Source organism: Electrophorus electricus, chromosome 10 (genome assembly GCF_013358815.1).
Source record: "Electrophorus electricus isolate fEleEle1 chromosome 10, fEleEle1.pri, whole genome shotgun sequence".
In the NCBI taxonomy this organism is placed as follows: Eukaryota; Metazoa; Chordata; class Actinopteri; order Gymnotiformes; family Gymnotidae; genus Electrophorus; species Electrophorus electricus.
Window position 1 is genome coordinate 18,814,997 of NC_049544.1, and position 17,325 is coordinate 18,832,321.

Consider the following 17,325-nt stretch of genomic DNA (forward strand, 5'->3'; position numbering starts at 1 on the left):
CTAATATTCTAGCCTTTATCCTATTACTCTATTCTTTTGTACTGTACCCTTTACTATAGTATTTTACCTTTTAATCTTTAGTACATGTACTTTTGGCCACAATGACTGATTCAAATATGAAAGTCTAAAAACAACCCACAAATGTCCACAATGTCAAAATGTCTATAAACTTCATTTTTAGAAAATAAGATTTTTAGTGTGTGAGTTTTTGAGAATTGTCTTACTAACAGCTGATCTATAATATAAACTAGACCAAACACCAACCGATTTCACTTTGATTCATAGCATTGATATGCGTGAACACCTCCTGGAGCCAGTCGGTGCTTGTAGTCCATTCACACACAACTCTCAGCACAGCTCACTTAATCATACAAGGCCACAAGTCATGGAAAGATTAAAAGAACATCTCCACCTAATGAATCAAGTAATAAAGGAGTGTTAGTCAGACCTCTGTCACAACCACTACCATTTATGATGCCAAACAAAGCAGGCTTATAAAAATGTACAACTACAATTTAATTTAACTATAGCTGCCAGTTGCTGCTGCCTTTGAGATAGCATTCCATTTCATCAAGTGAATTACTAATGTAAAAAAATCACGCTAATTGTTACTGCATGAGTCATTCAACAAGACTTTCAAATCTTTCAAACTTGTCACTGTAAGGTATGATAGCAGCTCACGCTCTGAACATTAAAACAGGAACATTAAAATAATCAGGAAACTTTATTCATAAGGTATAAAAAAGAAATACAAAAATACCACCCATTCCACTTTTAAAATGCATACTATCAAAATACAATCATTTCAGTCACACATACATTCAAACATATAAAAATATTGAACACAAAGTCTTGGGCAATATCTCTGGCAAGATGCCAAAACTTTAAAAGGCACTTGACAGAACATTATGAGTCTGAATGCTGGTGTGCTCTCCTGGCTGTTCATGAAACAGTTTAAATATTTTCAATTAAAACAAACAAACAAACAAACAAACAAAAATATGCTTTGCACTTGTTCCCGCTGTAACAATGGCTTTGGTCTCTTTTTTTTTTTGCTTCGCAATTCTTTGGCTTGATCACCAAACACCTGCCATGAAATACAACAACAGCAATAACAAGAGAGCAGTTGTCATACCCTTAGACATCCAGTAATGTAAAATAATGGGCAAAGATTACTACTCAAGTGAGGGCATATGTAGTTCTTATTATGCCCTCTCAAAAAGCACATAACAGTAAACAATAAGACAGTACACAGGGCAAAAGCCCAACACTGATGAAAACAGTAAGAATACTGTTAAAATAGGAAGCACATGACAGAGCATATGATAAACTGATATTTTTTAACTGAAAGGAACAGAAAAGTAAGTCAAAGGCACAAGTGGAGTTAAGGCTACTGGGTGTTCACTGAACATGCTTTTTCCCCCTGCACAGAGAGGGAAAAGTGGCTTAAATCGTAAGGCACCTTAAGGTCAGAGAGCTCTTTCTTTATGTGGACCTGTCAGTGGGCTAGGCAGCAGCCTGACTCCTCATGTTTGTGCAGAAGGGACATCCTGGAGAAGGTTTTGGAGCAGTTTTTGCACTGGTATTTCTTCACGTCTGAGTGAGTCTGCAGGTGGGCCCTGAGGTTGGACCTGTCTGCAAACGCTCGGCTGCAGTGAGGGCAGGAGAACGGTTTCTCACCTGCCACAACAGGGACACCAAATAAACACGTCATTGCTCCGGTAAGAGTGCATTTGGGCTGTAAGTCATCAGCAGGGCCAACAGGAGAATGGCTGAACAATACAAGGTCCAAAATAGTTAATGTAACTTCAAACACTAGAAATTAAATTTCTTTTTTTTTTTTATTAGTTTGAAGCCTACAAAAGCTACCATCATGTATCACAATGAAACATGATACTCTAAATCTGCTATGAGATTCACAGATTAAAAGAAAAACTTTCCCCATCTAAAAACCATTTGTCAAATTATGCACATACAAGCTGGTAACCAACTGGCTGAATCTACTCACCGGTATGCGTTCTGATGTGTCCCTGAAGCAACCACGGTCTGGAGAAGGCTTTTCCGCACATTTTACAAACGCAAGGCAGTGTATGTGTCCGTATATGCATCTTTAAGGCCCCAAGACTGACATACTCCTTTTCGCAGTATTTGCAACTAAAAGATTTCCTCGTCTGTGCGTCGCAGTGCAATTGTTTGTGTTTCATCAGTCCCGAGTACGTGGAGTACGATTTGTTACACAAACTGCATTGAAACTTCTCTGCGTCCGAAGTGTGCGAGTCAGACAGTTTGGAAGACATCCGTTCATCATCATCGCTCCTCGGACTTTCTGAGCCGCTATGGCCCTTAGAAGAGGTGTCAGAAAGCGGCGACGGGTAACCGGACACAGGAGATAGATCGCTGGGAAGGGGCGAAAGCGGCAAGTTGCTTGTAGTCCACACGGTGATTGGATTGTATGCCACCGGGCTAAGAACTTCTGGTTGAGGTATTACAGGCACTGGAAGGCTTTTCAGCAGGTATGGCGATAAAAATACTGCAAACAAAACATTACATTTAATCCTCAACTATAAACAAACTAACCCAGCTTTAAATACTGGCTTCGAGTAAGCAGCTACCAGATTTTAACCCAAGTGTAAGACATAAAGGCCACACGTTTTATACCATCATATGTAGCTAACTAAAGCATAGTTAGTTTAAACAATTTAATTAATCGTATTTATTTTCTCTCAATATGTCACATTATCAAAACATGATATTACCTGTTGGACTTTCCAGTTCACTGTAATTAGGTTTCTTGGTAGAGTTGAAATGTTTTTTCACAAGAAATGAACGAGGCATCTTGAAAAAGTCTGTGAAAAGAAGACAAATATAACGGTCCTCGACACTGTCCTAGAATGACAAATCACTGCAACGGAGTAATCCTTATTGCGTATTCCAACAGTGCGTCATCTTCCAGAGCGGCTAACTCTACAGATAGCACCTAACTGCTAGCACGAGTAAATACTTCCAATCAGGTGCAAAAGAGGCGGGGTTTAACTTAGTATTTACATAATCGTGGCCCTCGGTCCTACTATAGGCCCATTGCTTTTGTGGGCGGAACTCAGACAGCCACGAAGAAGGAGACAGGTGTTTTGAAAAAAAACCCAAAACCATTATGTTCAAGGTTCATTGTTGTCACAAAGCTGTCGACGGTGCCTGTCCCTGTAAAATCATATCGTTGCTGGAAGCGTTGGACATGTGTGTACCTTTTTCAGAAGATATGAGCTATGTTGTGAAAGAAAAACTGAAAGAAAAATGTACATTTAATTTTTTTTTATTTATTTGATTTATATTTTAGAATGAAATCTTTAAAACCTAAAGTGATCCTGAAACCAACCTAAGAACATCCTTTGCCAAAACAGTTAATACTTTAGAACTTTACATTTACATACTGCCTATTTTGACCTTATAAAAATGGTATTTTGTAGGTTAAAAAAGAATGGAGCAAATAAATATTCTAGGATCTCTTGACTTTTGAGGTCAGTGTGGGAGACAGTTAAAGTCCACTTGCGCCCTCTTGTGTTCACAACGGCAACAACAAACGTCTTTTTCGTTTGTCTATCAACATCCCTGTAACATTACCAAGAGACAGAGCATTTTGATGACCTAGCTTGGAATTTAAGTTAATCTTGTAAGTCTGTAAGACTGTAAAAAAATTTTTACTTGTTCACTCAAACGTGTAACATGTTGGAAGCTTGCGCTGTCATACAAAGTCATACACAACAGGCACTATTGTGCACTAATGTGCAATAATGTGCACTAATGTGTCAGTGTACTACTATACTCTGCTGCACAGATCTATCATACATTTAATATTGCATATATTGTTTCATTCTCAATATGCTCACTTTAATAGCTTTTGTCACTTTAGTGATTATGCTTGCTATGTTAAACAAATATGCTATGGGTGCTGTGTTCACACTCTTTGTAAGTATATACTGTATACAGTGGTCTTGTCTTGTGTTAATCCTATTTAGTAATGGCATTTATGTATTTCACTGTCACTGCACTATTTTCGTGAAGCCTTTAGGAATAACATGAAAGTAAGAACTTGAGTGACTTTATGCATATGACAGAAAAGAGATTTGACTTTAAAAAGTGATGGGAGCAGCAGAAGGAGTGCATTGCACACAGTGCAGTGCAGGAGATTATAGTAGCTCCTCAAACCCTACATGATGTATTTCTGTAATTTTATCATGAACGGAAGGCAGATCTTTCCAATTTGTGGAATCACAACATTTAATTCAGTGGCAAAGATACTAGACCCAGGTTTGTATTATTGACTCATTGGTCTTTTGTAAAGGCAAGCCAACCTACACTCTTACATATAATGTCACTTTAGCATTGTGTGTAAGTTGTTTTGTATAAATACCTAACTAACCTGAATAAAGATAGTCAGGTTAAATGTTTAAAGTGGTTTTTGATTAGCTAGAAAATAATAATGCCTTGAGCACTCTACTGCTAGCAAAATAGATCTGTCTCTTTCTCTTAATGGTATAGAAATGGACTGTAAACCATATATTCATGAAATGCATGGTGTTTCCAGGTGCTGAAATAATGTTTCATAACAGCCAAAAAGAATGACACAGAGTTGCACTATTTCAAGGGTGCATAGTCATTTCTGGGTCTTTCCCTCTGGGTTTAGCAGTAGACCATTCCTACAACTCTTACTCTAGAATGGATCTCAGGGTTTAATAGTTGCACCCAGAACCACACAAGCCCAATCAAACAACCTTTAAATAGTGCATTCCATGAATTAAACATAATACTGAACATAGTGCATAATACTGAACAGAACAGAACAGAATTAATCACGATGTGAAGGATGCACCTAATGGCAGTTCTTGCCTTTGAACTCTCTGTAATTAAAATGACACACACTAAGCACATTTTCTATCTTGCCACAGTAGGAAGTTGTTCAGTGAGAGCTTGATTTCTTATCTACCAAACCCAATTACCGAAGGGGGCGGGGGGGATTACATACATTGTTCTACACTGCATTAAAGCAAGAGCATTTTACTTCCATTGTGCAGTGACAATGTCCTACAACTGTTTAAAATGTTTTGCATCTTGTTTGTAAGTGTGTGGGTGGGTGCAAAAATACATGTGCATCTTTTTATGAAAACAGTGTAAGGACTTCATTGTGAAGACATGTGGGCTATGTCTGCTAAATGTCACTGCAGGCTGTCCTACCAGTAACTAAAACATGACAAAATTTGGGGGTTTTCAGGCCACAGCTAGCTTAGATAAACCGCCTTAAATAAGCCTTTTTAATTTAGTTTTTTTGGAAACATGTTGACATTAGATTTGTAGGGGTGTAAGAACATATATTCTCATGTTCAATGTGATTTTTTTTTCTCTCTTTTTCACTACTTTTCTGCTCCTTATTGTTTATATTGTTGCTATAGTAGTGTCCGTTGACAGCCAGAGGAGGATGGGTCTCCCCTTTGAATCTTGGTTCCTCTCAAGGTTTCTTCCTCATGCTCTAGCAAGTTTTTGTTTGCCACTGTCACTCTTGGTTTGCTCACTGGGGTCTTGGACTCGGACATTTGTAAAGCTGCTTTGTGACAACAACTGTTGTAAAAATTGCTATATAAATACATTTTACTTGACTTGATTGACAGATCTAAGAACAAGCCTTGATTTTTGATATTTTATGGGTAGAGTAGTACACAATGTTTCCAGAGAAACAGAATGTTTTGGAGAGAGGGCCTTCATTGGCTGTGCAAGGAAAGCCTTCTACCAGAGGCCTGGGAATTTGAGGGTGTTTTGTGATATTTTCACTGTTCCTAGCATTATACTCTTCTGGACTGAGATTGATGTCAGAAGCACTTTCCTGGGATTCAGAAGCACTTTCCTGGGATCTGTTGGAGCCACTCCTTGAGTTTAGGGGTCACAACCTCAAGTGCCCTTATCACAACCTCAAGTGCCCTAAGATAACTTTGGTGGTAACCTTCTACATGCTATATTTCATTTCTTTTTCATATTTCTACTTTTCATATCTTCATATTCATGTTTCCATCACTTGGGACTGCCACATCTGTTAACAGTACTGTTCATCCTATCTACTATCACACACACACACACACACACACACACACACACACACACACACACACACACACACACACGCAGAGTTTAAGATTTTTCATTTCTAGTCACATGGCAGTTTAATACTATTGGACATTGTATTTATGACATCTGTTTGCATTGCCAGTTTTTGCTATGCTAGCAATGAAGTTCAAAGATCTACACTCTCTGAACTTTAAAATTCCATGGAATTATTGTTATGATTTAAACATCTACTTTTCAGCTGATAAAGCTGATAAAGAGCCTTTGTCCTCTACCAGAAGCTTGGAAGCTTGAGGGTCCTGCATTGTATCTTAGCTGTTCCCAGGACTGCAGTCTTGTGCATGGAGATCTTGGATGTTGTTCCTGGGATCTGCTGGAACCATTCTCCCAGTTTGGGGGTCATAGCCCCTAGTGTTCTGATAACTACTGGAACCACAGTTGCCTTCACTTTCCACAACTTTTCGGCTCTTCTCTCAGCCCTTGGTATTTCTTGAACTTTTCTTGTTCCTTGGTCTTGATGTTGCTATCACTTATGATTGGTCAATCTGGATCTTAGTTTGGTCATTCTCCACCACCTTCAGTGGTGCCTCCCACCTCAGAACAATATATATATATATATATATATATATATATATATATATATATATATATATATATATATATATATATATATATATATATATATATATATATATATGTATATGTATGTATGTATGTATGTATGTATGTGTGTGTGTGTGTGTGTGTGTGTGTGTGTGTGTGTGTGTTTGTGATGCAAAGTAGTATGGCCTTGGGCACTAAACTGATCTTTTAAAGCAGTGCAACTAAGCTCATTTTTCTCAATAGTCAATAGAAATCCTTAAAGGTCATGAGACCCTGAGAAAGAGCTATTGACTGAATTATTGAAAATACAGTTTCAAATGTTGATACATTTTTCTGAAGTTTCTTACTTTTGGTTTTCCAATAACTTAAGGTTTGTTTGTTTTTAAAGAAAACCTTTACAATTTTGTGCTTTTGAAAAATGTAGCTGCTCTTTGTCTTTCATTTTAATGAACAATAGCCAGTTTTGAACAATAACATTATACTATGTGTCACTCTTTGTTACTACAGTCATTTAGGCATACAAAAACCTAGATTTTCATTTTAAAAACTTACTGCATAGTCACACATTTGCACAAATAGATGTTTTTCTTTCTTTGGTTGTTTTTTTTTTTTGTGGAGGATTACAAGTGGTTAAGATATACTACAGTAGTTGTGGTTCCAAAATCCAGTGTGATAATCAGATTTGTTGTTATTCATATTGACAACATATTGTGTTTCGCATTGTCAGAAAGGAGCTTTAGTATGGTTTTTGAAAATTTAAACAACTGCCTCATTATAATATGTTTGAGAAATGGTAGAGAAGTGCGCTCGGTGCTAAAGCTATTGGTTGTGCTATGTTCAGTTTGATTCGATAGGCATAGTAAAACTGTCAATATTAATAAATTATAGGAAAGAACAATTTAAATCAAATTAAATTTAATTAATTGATTTTTAGTCTGGCATAAATATAGGGAATATGTCCTTTAAGCCACATTTCATCATGTATCAGAGGATAATCCCGTATTCTGCTGTGGAAGCAGCTTCTCGAATACTGTATAAAGTATTTTTAACTTTACTGCTCATAAAGTTTCTAAACACAAATGCCGAGATCAGCACTCGGTGATAGCAGGTTGCTTGGGAAGCAGACTTGGAACGTATTATAACAGTCTTGGTTGGCACTGTTTGTTGAGACTTGCTTGAGACCTCATGTTATCTCGCCAAAGATGACTCGTGAGCAGCAAGAGCACAGTGTTTGTGTTTTTTTTGTTTTGTTTTGTTCTTGTTCACAGGGGAAATCACTTCACACAGGAAACTATCCCACCTGGCAACTATGTCCGTTCCTTGATATGTCGGATGTTGTTCCGTGCAAACAAATTAGAGGTGTGGAATTTTTAGTCATTGGTGTGTTCACTTTATTTCTGTCAGGTCGTCATGGGTAATTTAAAAAACACCTATTAGAACCAATTATGAAGTGACAGTTTTTAAGATGGGGAGAGCAAAGAAAAAAGAAAAGAAAACCTTTATCTTGACTTAAGACGACCTTTCTGCCAACCGACGAATGTTTGTAAATGAATAAGACAACCCAATGAAGTAAACTCGTTTGGCGAAACTGATATGGTGTTGGACCTTTTTGCCATTCATTTAGTATCTTGTCATCCGCACGATAGAAGAACATCTGCTGAGATGCACCAACTGTTACAGCAGAAACAGTCACTGTATTCACTGCTGGGGACGAGTGGTGTGTCATGACATACCGTGGTGTCGACTTATTACTCAAAACGCCGGTTAATATAATATGCAAAAAGCCGTTTTTTGCAATAGCTGTTCAGGTGGCTGTTTTCTATGACTAATTATTATCATTCCATGTAAACGAAGGAAAATAGTTTATTGTGTGAATAATTTGTACTGGAATGTGTAAGCCTAACGTTTTAGGTCAGATTAGGTATTAATATTATCAGGAAAACACTCAAATTGATTAAACACCGTCAATCGTCAATTGTATGTAACGTTCTAGCGCTGTAGCGCCAGGAAGCAGCCCGTGATTACTAAAGCCTGTACGTCTTCACCAAATTCTACCGCATTGAGCAGATGCAACAAAATCTGTCTAGTTTCAAAGCCGCCCGTCTAAGAGTGAACGGCATATACCTTTTGTGTCCAAGAAATTAAAATTTTGGTGTTGAATACTCAGAAACCTTGGTCAGTTGGCTGAAGGAGAGAATTCGTTTAATATAACGAGTCACTGAGGCTGTCGGCGAGGGGGGCGCTTCTAATTTTTCAGACAGTCATTATTACAGCACCATGGAGCAGACAGCAGCAGTGAGCAAGAAAATGTAGAGCCGTGCACTGCGTGGATTGCGGAGGATGTTGGCGAACAGGACAGCCGACGTGCCGTTCCTGCACTGGGAATACAACACAAGAACATGCTTATCGTACTGATGGAGAGAATTTGACGATTCTCTTGGTCCATTGCCAGTTAGCGGGGGAGCGACTACTGAGTCGGTTTTGATCCGGAACGTAGTGTATGCCATGGGCTGAAATGATCAAATCGAGAATTCAAGAGGGATAAAAGAAAGCGCCCAACTGGAACCAATAGCAAATCACCACCTGTTAACAGAATAGGTAAGCTTTGCACCAGAGTGTCTAAAATATGCCATAAGGTTGAGCTGGAACCTAACGCAGCACAATTGGTGCGCAAATTCAATTTGCAGGCGAGCTTGATACAGCTGCGAGGGACAGTCATATTGAAAACTGTGCATAGATTTGTGTAAAAGGAAAGAAGCGGGATTTTGGCTAAGCGTATTGCCTGAGAATCGTATTAGGTATGGTGTCATTTTATTACGAAAGTAAAACCTCCAGTTGAAAACCTGAAAAAAGACTGCACAAAGCCCGCCTATAGAAGCGACTGAGAACTGACCTGCCACGCTTACTTTTGAATGCTGACCAAATAGCAGGTGGATGGACAGACTGCTGTGTCAGATAGTCTTCCTCAACCTTTACTTGGCAACAATTTCAGGTGAAATGATATACACGACCCAAAACTACACCGAAAACCTCGTTGATCTGATAGGCCTACTAACAGGAAAATTAAACCTTAAAATACCAGATACGCGCCTTTATACATGCATGGCTCTGTGGAATGGGTCTGTCCCGTTTAATGATGGATGTTACACAATTTAACAAAACCTCATGCAAAATCTGATGTTTAAAATTTCAGTTATTTCGTGTTGTCGGGGAATGTATGCTCTCCAGAACTGAAATAAAATAGGACATGTGCGTCATACATTTTTTTTTAGCTTGTCTAATGGGCTGTCCAATCCGTGCGGTTAATGTAAGTTTTTCTTCAATACGAACAGGCCACGACTGTGCTTGCTGCATGACTGAGTTGAACGACAAACCAGTTATTCAAGCACTAGGATAAAGAACACAACTAGCAACTATTCTGTCGGTTGCTGCATTGATTAACCGATTAAAAGATTTCTTTTCATCTTCATAAACTCTGGATTTGATCATCTTGCACAAAACTTAAATATATATAAAAATATATTTTTAACGTATTTAAGTATTTCTTCTATAAATATCTAGTGAAATATATATGCAAAATCAGTGAACGGTTCAGTAGCTTCTCGTCATCACCGGACTATACAGAGAACAGCAGACGAAATTACCCTGTGTTGATGCTGGACCCATTACAGTGGAAAAAACTCCACTATACGACGACGATATTGACAATACATTAAAAAAAACGCGTTAACGAGTCCAGTGTAAAAAAAATCGTCATGGAATCTTCCCCAGTTGTTACTAGTTTCTAACAACTAAGAAAATGAGAAGCATAAACATCTAATACGTTCCTTCTACGAGCTACTTTTTCTTTGGGCGGTAATGCATGACTGTAGCGCTGGTGTGGTGTGTAAGGTCAGGATTTTATAGCTCTCTTCCCAAAAGGCATAAACGGTATTGACTCACGTACTTTAGAAGGCTTCCGTCCATGCTTCTGTGTCATTTTTCAAATCCTTTCCCTCGCTCAGCGTGAGGTATAGCTATGCTTTATCATAATTCATCGGTGAATAATATTTTAACCAACAGTCTTACTGTCGATTTGTCACTAATCTTGTCACTAATGTCAATCAGTTGTTGTACCCCTAACTAGGGTACTTTGCTTGTTTGGGGCTTGTGTTTCATCATGTGAAATTCACTGACAGTGGTGTGTCACTGAGCCAGCTGTCACTATGTCTGCCACTACAGTAGATGGATGAGGTCTGTGGACCATGGAGAGAAAACATCCGCTTTCTGCTCTCAGTATAATCAGATCATTAGTCTGTGAAGGCAAAGTTCCTGGCAGCTTTTCCCAGAGAATACTGAGGGCCTGCGGTCCTGGGTACTGGTGATTCACCTCAAAGTAGCAACCCGCTGTGTGTACTGTTCCTGAGGCAGAGACCAGAGGTACAGGCTGGTAGGTTGGTCATGTTCATGAAAACATCTTCACCTCTTAATTAGGGTTTTAAGTTAGAGAAAGTGTGAGGAACTACCAACCAGACATGTTTTTCAGGGCACTTTCTTTGATTTGCAAATGTTTGATTTTTAGCACAATCATGAGTTGATGGAAGGTTTAACTCTGGAACACTTTTATGGGGTATGTATCCCTAGCTCAGCACAGTAATTAGTGAATAATACCTTTAGAGTATTAGAATTATTGTACAAAATGAATTCAGATTCAAATATGTATGAGGGGAGAGAACTCTGCGCATGTCTATATTGTAAAACTGGAAGCTAGGAAGCACCACAGTTTTGCTTAATTATGTATTCTCAAGTCACACAGAATGTTATGTATCTCATTAATATTTTATAAAAGATTATCATAGTGATTATTCACAAGTCTTGAATAATGATTAGAATAGATGGACTGTTCAGACTGTTCAAGTGATAGACTATTGTGTCATTTATCTGTTTTTCTGGGAACAGATTCTATTCCTCACCCAGCACCTTTATAGAAATCCAGGCTGATCCCTTAAAGAGCCCACCAAAGCTGTCTTCCTTTTGATGTGAAGGGTTTGTAGTGTGATGTGTGGGATGGCCTGCCCTGAATTGTGTGCAGTGTGCATGGCTGTTTCTTGAGCGATGCGTCACTTCCAGGCCCCTGCAGTGAGCCTCTCTTGCTCTCACCTGTTGAGCTCACTCCATTATGCCCCCAGATGTGCAGCATAACAAGCATGAGTGCTGCACAGCTCTCTGACTGGGCTGAGAGCCAGTGTTAAGGTCAGCTGAGCACTGGCTAAGGGGTCAGGCCCAGAGTGTTGTTCTGAACCTTACAATCATCAGGAGAAATCAGCAGTGTGGAGTTTACAAAATGCCACACAAACTGGCAAACACACATGCTCACCTTATATGCTAAAAGGATAGATGGGTAGCCTTTGTAACTAAAATTCAGAGCAATATGGTGTAACTTCAGTTAGTTAGGCTCCAAACTGAAGGATTCAATGCAGAAAATTGCTTAAATATCACATTATTTACCACAACAATAAGACATAATGAAAAATGAATCTTTTGTCAAATTTTTGACAAAGATTTTTTTCAACAAGCAAAAGATGCTTGTTGAAACATCAATTTTCATCTGAAAAGATATAGCATTGACATTTTCACTGGAAGTTTTAAAACACGATATATTTCCCTGGTCCAAAAAAACACTAGTACGTCACAAAGCAGAGACGCAGTCTGTGACAGGGACTCATCTTTGTCTGTTGTTATTTATTTTAGCAAACAGAAGACAAACAGTAATTTCTGATCTGACATCAATATTTTTCTCATAACCCTAATCCAGCTTTCTTTAAATGAAAAAAATAGTATGGGTTACATGCTTTCTTACACTGTGAGATGCTAAGAAACTGGCCTATGCATTTGTTTTTCTATTACTACTGCAATGCATTGCATACTGGATTGACAGCATCTTGTTTAGAATGCTGCAGCCAGAGTATTAACACATACAAGAAAGAGAGAGCACCTTACACCTATTTAGCATAATTGCACTGTCGGCCTGTTTTAAAATTGATTTTAAGATTCTTTCACAGGTTTTTAAAACAAGTCTTGAACTTTCATATATTTCAGAATGTGACATTATTATTAGTAGTAGATGAGAACTGATTTAGTGAATTTTGCTAAATGTTTTAATATTGTTCATGATCTCATGAGCACATAGCTTATTTCTTATTTAAGTAAGGAAATAACTTCATTGGGTGAAGTTACACTCTTAAAGCAGATCACAGTCAGATACTTTCTGAACGGCAACAGCTCTAGCGGCTGCTTTTCTTGCAAATGTGTAATATTTGACTATATTACTCTATCATTGGGAATTTTGTACTAGGTAATGGAAATCACAATTCACTTTACATGTTTTCTTGGCCACAGTTTGGCTCTGGTCTGTGTCTCCCAAAAGCAGAATATTATTTTGCAACAAGGGTTTTTTGTAGACATGGATTTGATTGGTGTGGCAGGTACTACCATTGTTTGCTCTATGACTTCATTAAGCATACATTCATCCAAGACAGGAGATCTTGTTCATATAAATATTCATAACGATACTCATCAAAGACAGGCGTTTGCTGCTTCACTGCTTCTCATTATGTCTGCTAATATGTGCCAGTTAGTCTCTTGTCAACACGACTCAATTTATTCCATTTTTAATGGGGTGTCCTCGTTTAACACTAGGTGTCGAGGGTACTAGCTGGTAAGAGGCAAATAAATCAGAATGGAGCTTCCCCTTAGTTTTTCTGTAGCAGTGCCACATGGTTTGGAGTCCTCCTTCTGGCTAGCGGTAGTAATTATGTGCCTTCTTTGGTATAATGAGCCTCAGTGGGGGAAATAGTTGTGTTAGATTGGCCCTGGCAACTCCCAAGTATTCTGGAGCTGTTCCTGTCCAATAGCCATCCATCACAGTGCACTAGGTCAAGCCCCAAGTCATAAACACCCTGCTCTCTTATTTCCTCTTCCTCTGTTACCTTGTTGCTCTTAAATACCCTAGACTTGTGGTAGACCACTGGATGTTTCTGATTTATTAATTAATGAGGAACCAAATGCAGAGATTCAGGTGGCCTGGCATTGGCACTGTCAGTGGATTATAATCACATAAAAGGCTTGCATTGGAGGGTCAATCCTTTTGACCCATAGGCACACGAGTAGTGATGAGTCACACTTTTGTCTGTTTAGTAATTATAAGCTACTGCAATAACCACTTGGGTAGAGGAGTTCTGTGTAAGGCTTGGAGGTCAGGTGACTCATTGGCCAATCAATAACATTTTAATTTTTTATTCTTGAAAAACTATAGCTGGTTATTTTGGGGCATTCTCCTGCTGAAATTTGAAGCATTTAACCTCACAGGAACTTGGTAGGCTTTTTAATGTTTTCTTGCCAACTTTAATGTGACATTTCTCTTTTTTTCACTATTTTAATCAGTTTTTATAGTTTTAGCACACATAAAAGTTTAAGAACAAATGCGAGCAGAGTTCAGGGACAAAGAAAACAAAAATTAAGGGGACTGTTTTAAATTTGTGGGTAATCAGTGGGTAATTACAATAGTGGTCACTGAATTGAAGTATGTACTGAGTTGGAGTATAGTAATATGGAGTATGTGCTCCATATGGCTTTCTTTTCTTTGCAATGGTTTGTTTTTTAGGTTATACTTGTGTTTACTCTTTATTGCAGTCTCTGGTGCCTTCAAGCATAGCTTCCAGAGTGAATTCACCTACTGAAAAGGGTTTTATGATGACATTAAATTAAAATAATAACTTGTCCACTACTGTGTTTCAGTGTGTTTCAGTGCTCTGAACATGAGCAGAGATGGAGTCGCTTGCAGTAAGATGAATGCAATTTATTGTAGAATACAGGTATTCCACAGTCATAATCCAGAGAACATAAGCCAGGGTCAACAATCCAAAAACGCAGTCAACAAAGTAAACAAAAGAGAAGGGGAACAGGCAAGGAGGGTAATCCAAAAACAGGTGGAGATCCAATAAACCAGAGAAACAGACAACGATAAACAATGGCTCAGAAAGATATCAAACAATGACGAGACTGCAACGACTGAATACAAACACTGGGTTTAAATACAGAGACTAATGAGGACTAACATGATACAGGTGAGTACAATAATATTAAAGTCATAGTTATTCACAGCTCAGCCTTGCCAAGCTGGGACAGAGAAATTATGTCAGTTTTCCCATTCGGGGGATAACCCCCTCCTGTAAATGCTACATAGTCATATTTATTTAGTGAATGACAGAGACATCATGAGTGGACATTTCCTGTCAATTTTTTTTGTAAGACATGGTGCAAGAATCTGATTAGACTCGTTTTCTTTATTTCCACCACAGAATTATACTGCACCCAGATGGCATTGCGCAATTCATGATGAATGGGTACTGAACACATTCAGAAGTGTGATGTATCTTAAAACACCTACCTATTGCTATAGAAAAAGATGTGACTTCCATTGCCATGGATTAGCCAAGCCAGAGCAGCCATCAACATGGCAAACGAATGTTAAATAGTGATCTTTACAATGAAGATACTCATGCCTTCAGACAGCACACATATAATCAATAAAAGGCTTATCCAATGTCTGTACCCTTCAAAAACCCATTTTGAAGGGTTCTAATAATTCTAAAAGAATATAGATTTCCACATCCCTTCCTACATTAAGTGCTCAACCTTAAGTGCACTGGTGTTGATGAGAAAACTGTAAACATACAACAGTGCCAACTATTTTAGGTAGAACCATCTGCAGTTATATTTATTTCCTAAACAGTTTTAATTGGCAAATACAAAGCATTTATTTGCAAATCTATTTCATTTGGCTATATTTGTATGTTTGAAATTCTCTTCAAAAACAAATGCGAGGGAAGGTGTTTTATTTTCCTGAATTGGTACTGTGGTAGTTTGGAAACAATTACTCTGAGGTTTTATAAATCATTGCAGTTCTGCAGCCATACAATTAACATACACTTTAATTATTTGATGATGAGACCTTAAAAAGTTTAGTATTATGCAATTTTTCTTGTTTTGTTTTGCATTTTATATATATATATATATATATATATATATATATATATATATATATATATATATATATATATATATATATATATATATATATATATATATAAATGTAATGCAGGTGGAGACTCATTAGACACAGTGTAGAAGCCCTAGAGGTTAAACAGAATGGCAAAAATTTGTATTATGGTGTCTTGGAGAAAATTTCCCAGAGCGCATGCAGTGTCAGCTTGGCTATGAAGGGTGGGGACCCCAGTCAGCTCTGTAGTAAACAGGGAAGATATTTATTTTGTCTGAATCACTGGCTGAGAAAAAACACATAGTAGAATACGCAGGTCTTCTGTAGCTTGTGGGAATGTGCTCACTCACCTGTTCTAAAAAGAGTTGTGAAATGCTCAGGTCCAGCAGGTAGGTGAGCCACAGAGAGTGGGTGAGTGAGACAGATAGCACTGTAGTAGAAAAAGGGGACTTTGAATTATATGACCTTTGTGTGTGTGTAAGTGTCAGGGGGTGGTGGTACATGTACACCTCATGAACCACTTGCATCAACCTTTCTGGATAAGTACTTGTTTCTGGCCCTTTAAAATGGCCTTGTTTTGTCATTGTGAGGATCCTTTCTGGCCCTATGTCTGCAAATATCTTGCGGTTTGAATTATAAATCACATGAAGAACTACACACACCTAGATCTATACGAGATAAAAATGATTTAGGGGTTGTTTTCCTTATTAATTATTCAAATGTCAAATTGTAAATTCTGAAGTTATTTACCCAGATATGCTGATATTTGGAGGCACTAAATGTTTTACAGTCTTGTAGTCATTCCAGAGTTGCAGGTCGGGTCAGTAATAACCATGCTCTGTACATTATCTGCACATAATAGAATATGCTGATTTTTGTAGTGTAATATTTTCATATTTAGAAAAGATTTACAAATGGGAGTTTGGAGCAAAACACAGCAGTCTGTCTGAATTCTGAATTGTATTTGCCAGTGAGGTATTAATGTCACTCGTACAACATGTATTATGCATTAGACAAATCTCAGAATCAAAGGAATTGATAGCATAAATGAAAATGGTAATGAGGAGATGCTGAAACAGTGCTATCTATGTACTTGCAGAATATGGTAAAAGTACCCATGGTCACTTTACTGTATGTATAGCAAGTATACTGTTGTTGCATTGGTAGCACTGTTGTCTGAACATATCTGCAGTAACAAAAAGGGGCCTCCAGTCACAGGGGATAGTAATTACTGTGGCTCAGCATTTCTTGTGTACTCAGCAGGTGGTGTTGGCAGGGGTGAAGGGACCTCCAGACACAGCTAAGTTCACCTCCTGTCCCAGCGTGAGGAGCAGCTGGCATCCCTGGGTCCCCACAGACCTTATGGCTTGACCGCCACACTTACCGTGCTGTGGATCTTTCTGTGCAGGTAAACCTAACAAACTAAAATTTCCCATGGTAAGAGAGTGTATGGCCAGAATGAATAGCTTAAAGTTCAAAATTAACATAGCTTGTCAAAAATAACATACTGATTTGCTTATGTGTGAAATGATTCAGTGATGCAGTTGTACCTGAGGATTTAACCTGAGATACGA

The 17,325-nt window shown here is 38.1% G+C and overlaps 2 protein-coding genes across 2 annotated transcripts in view; one reads left to right on the forward strand and one right to left on the reverse strand.

The window, feature by feature from the left end:
* Positions 1–705: 705 nt before the first annotated feature.
* snai2 (snail family zinc finger 2) lies at positions 706–2,969 on the reverse strand. Its single transcript, XM_027016929.2, has 3 exons — positions 2,757–2,969; positions 2,009–2,530; positions 706–1,680 (listed from the first exon to the last, which is right to left on the reverse strand). The coding sequence occupies exons 1-3, from the start codon at positions 2,833–2,835 to the stop codon at positions 1,499–1,501; spliced, it is 783 nt and encodes a 260-aa protein (XP_026872730.1). The 5' UTR covers positions 2,836–2,969; the 3' UTR covers positions 706–1,498.
* A 6,031-nt stretch (positions 2,970–9,000) lies between these two features.
* sntg1 (syntrophin, gamma 1) overlaps positions 9,001–17,325 on the forward strand; it is a 50,121-nt gene continuing 41,796 nt past the window's right edge. Inside the window, exons 1-2 of the mRNA XM_027016959.2 lie at positions 9,001–9,309; positions 17,012–17,159. The gene's annotated coding sequence lies outside the window, so the exon portion shown is untranslated. The remainder of the gene's footprint in view (positions 9,310–17,011; positions 17,160–17,325) is intronic.

Coding starts and splice junctions, on each gene's coding strand:
- snai2 (XM_027016929.2), bottom strand. CDS start 2,835: ATGCCTCGTTCATTTCTTGTGAAAAAACATTTCAACTCTACCAAGAAA. Junction 2,531..2,756: donor TGAACTGGAAAGTCCAACAG/GTAATATCATGT, acceptor TTTTGTTTGCAG/TATTTTTATCGCCATACCTG. Junction 1,681..2,008: donor ACACATCAGAACGCATACCG/GTGAGTAGATTC, acceptor CTGTTGTGGCAG/GTGAGAAACCGTTCTCCTGC.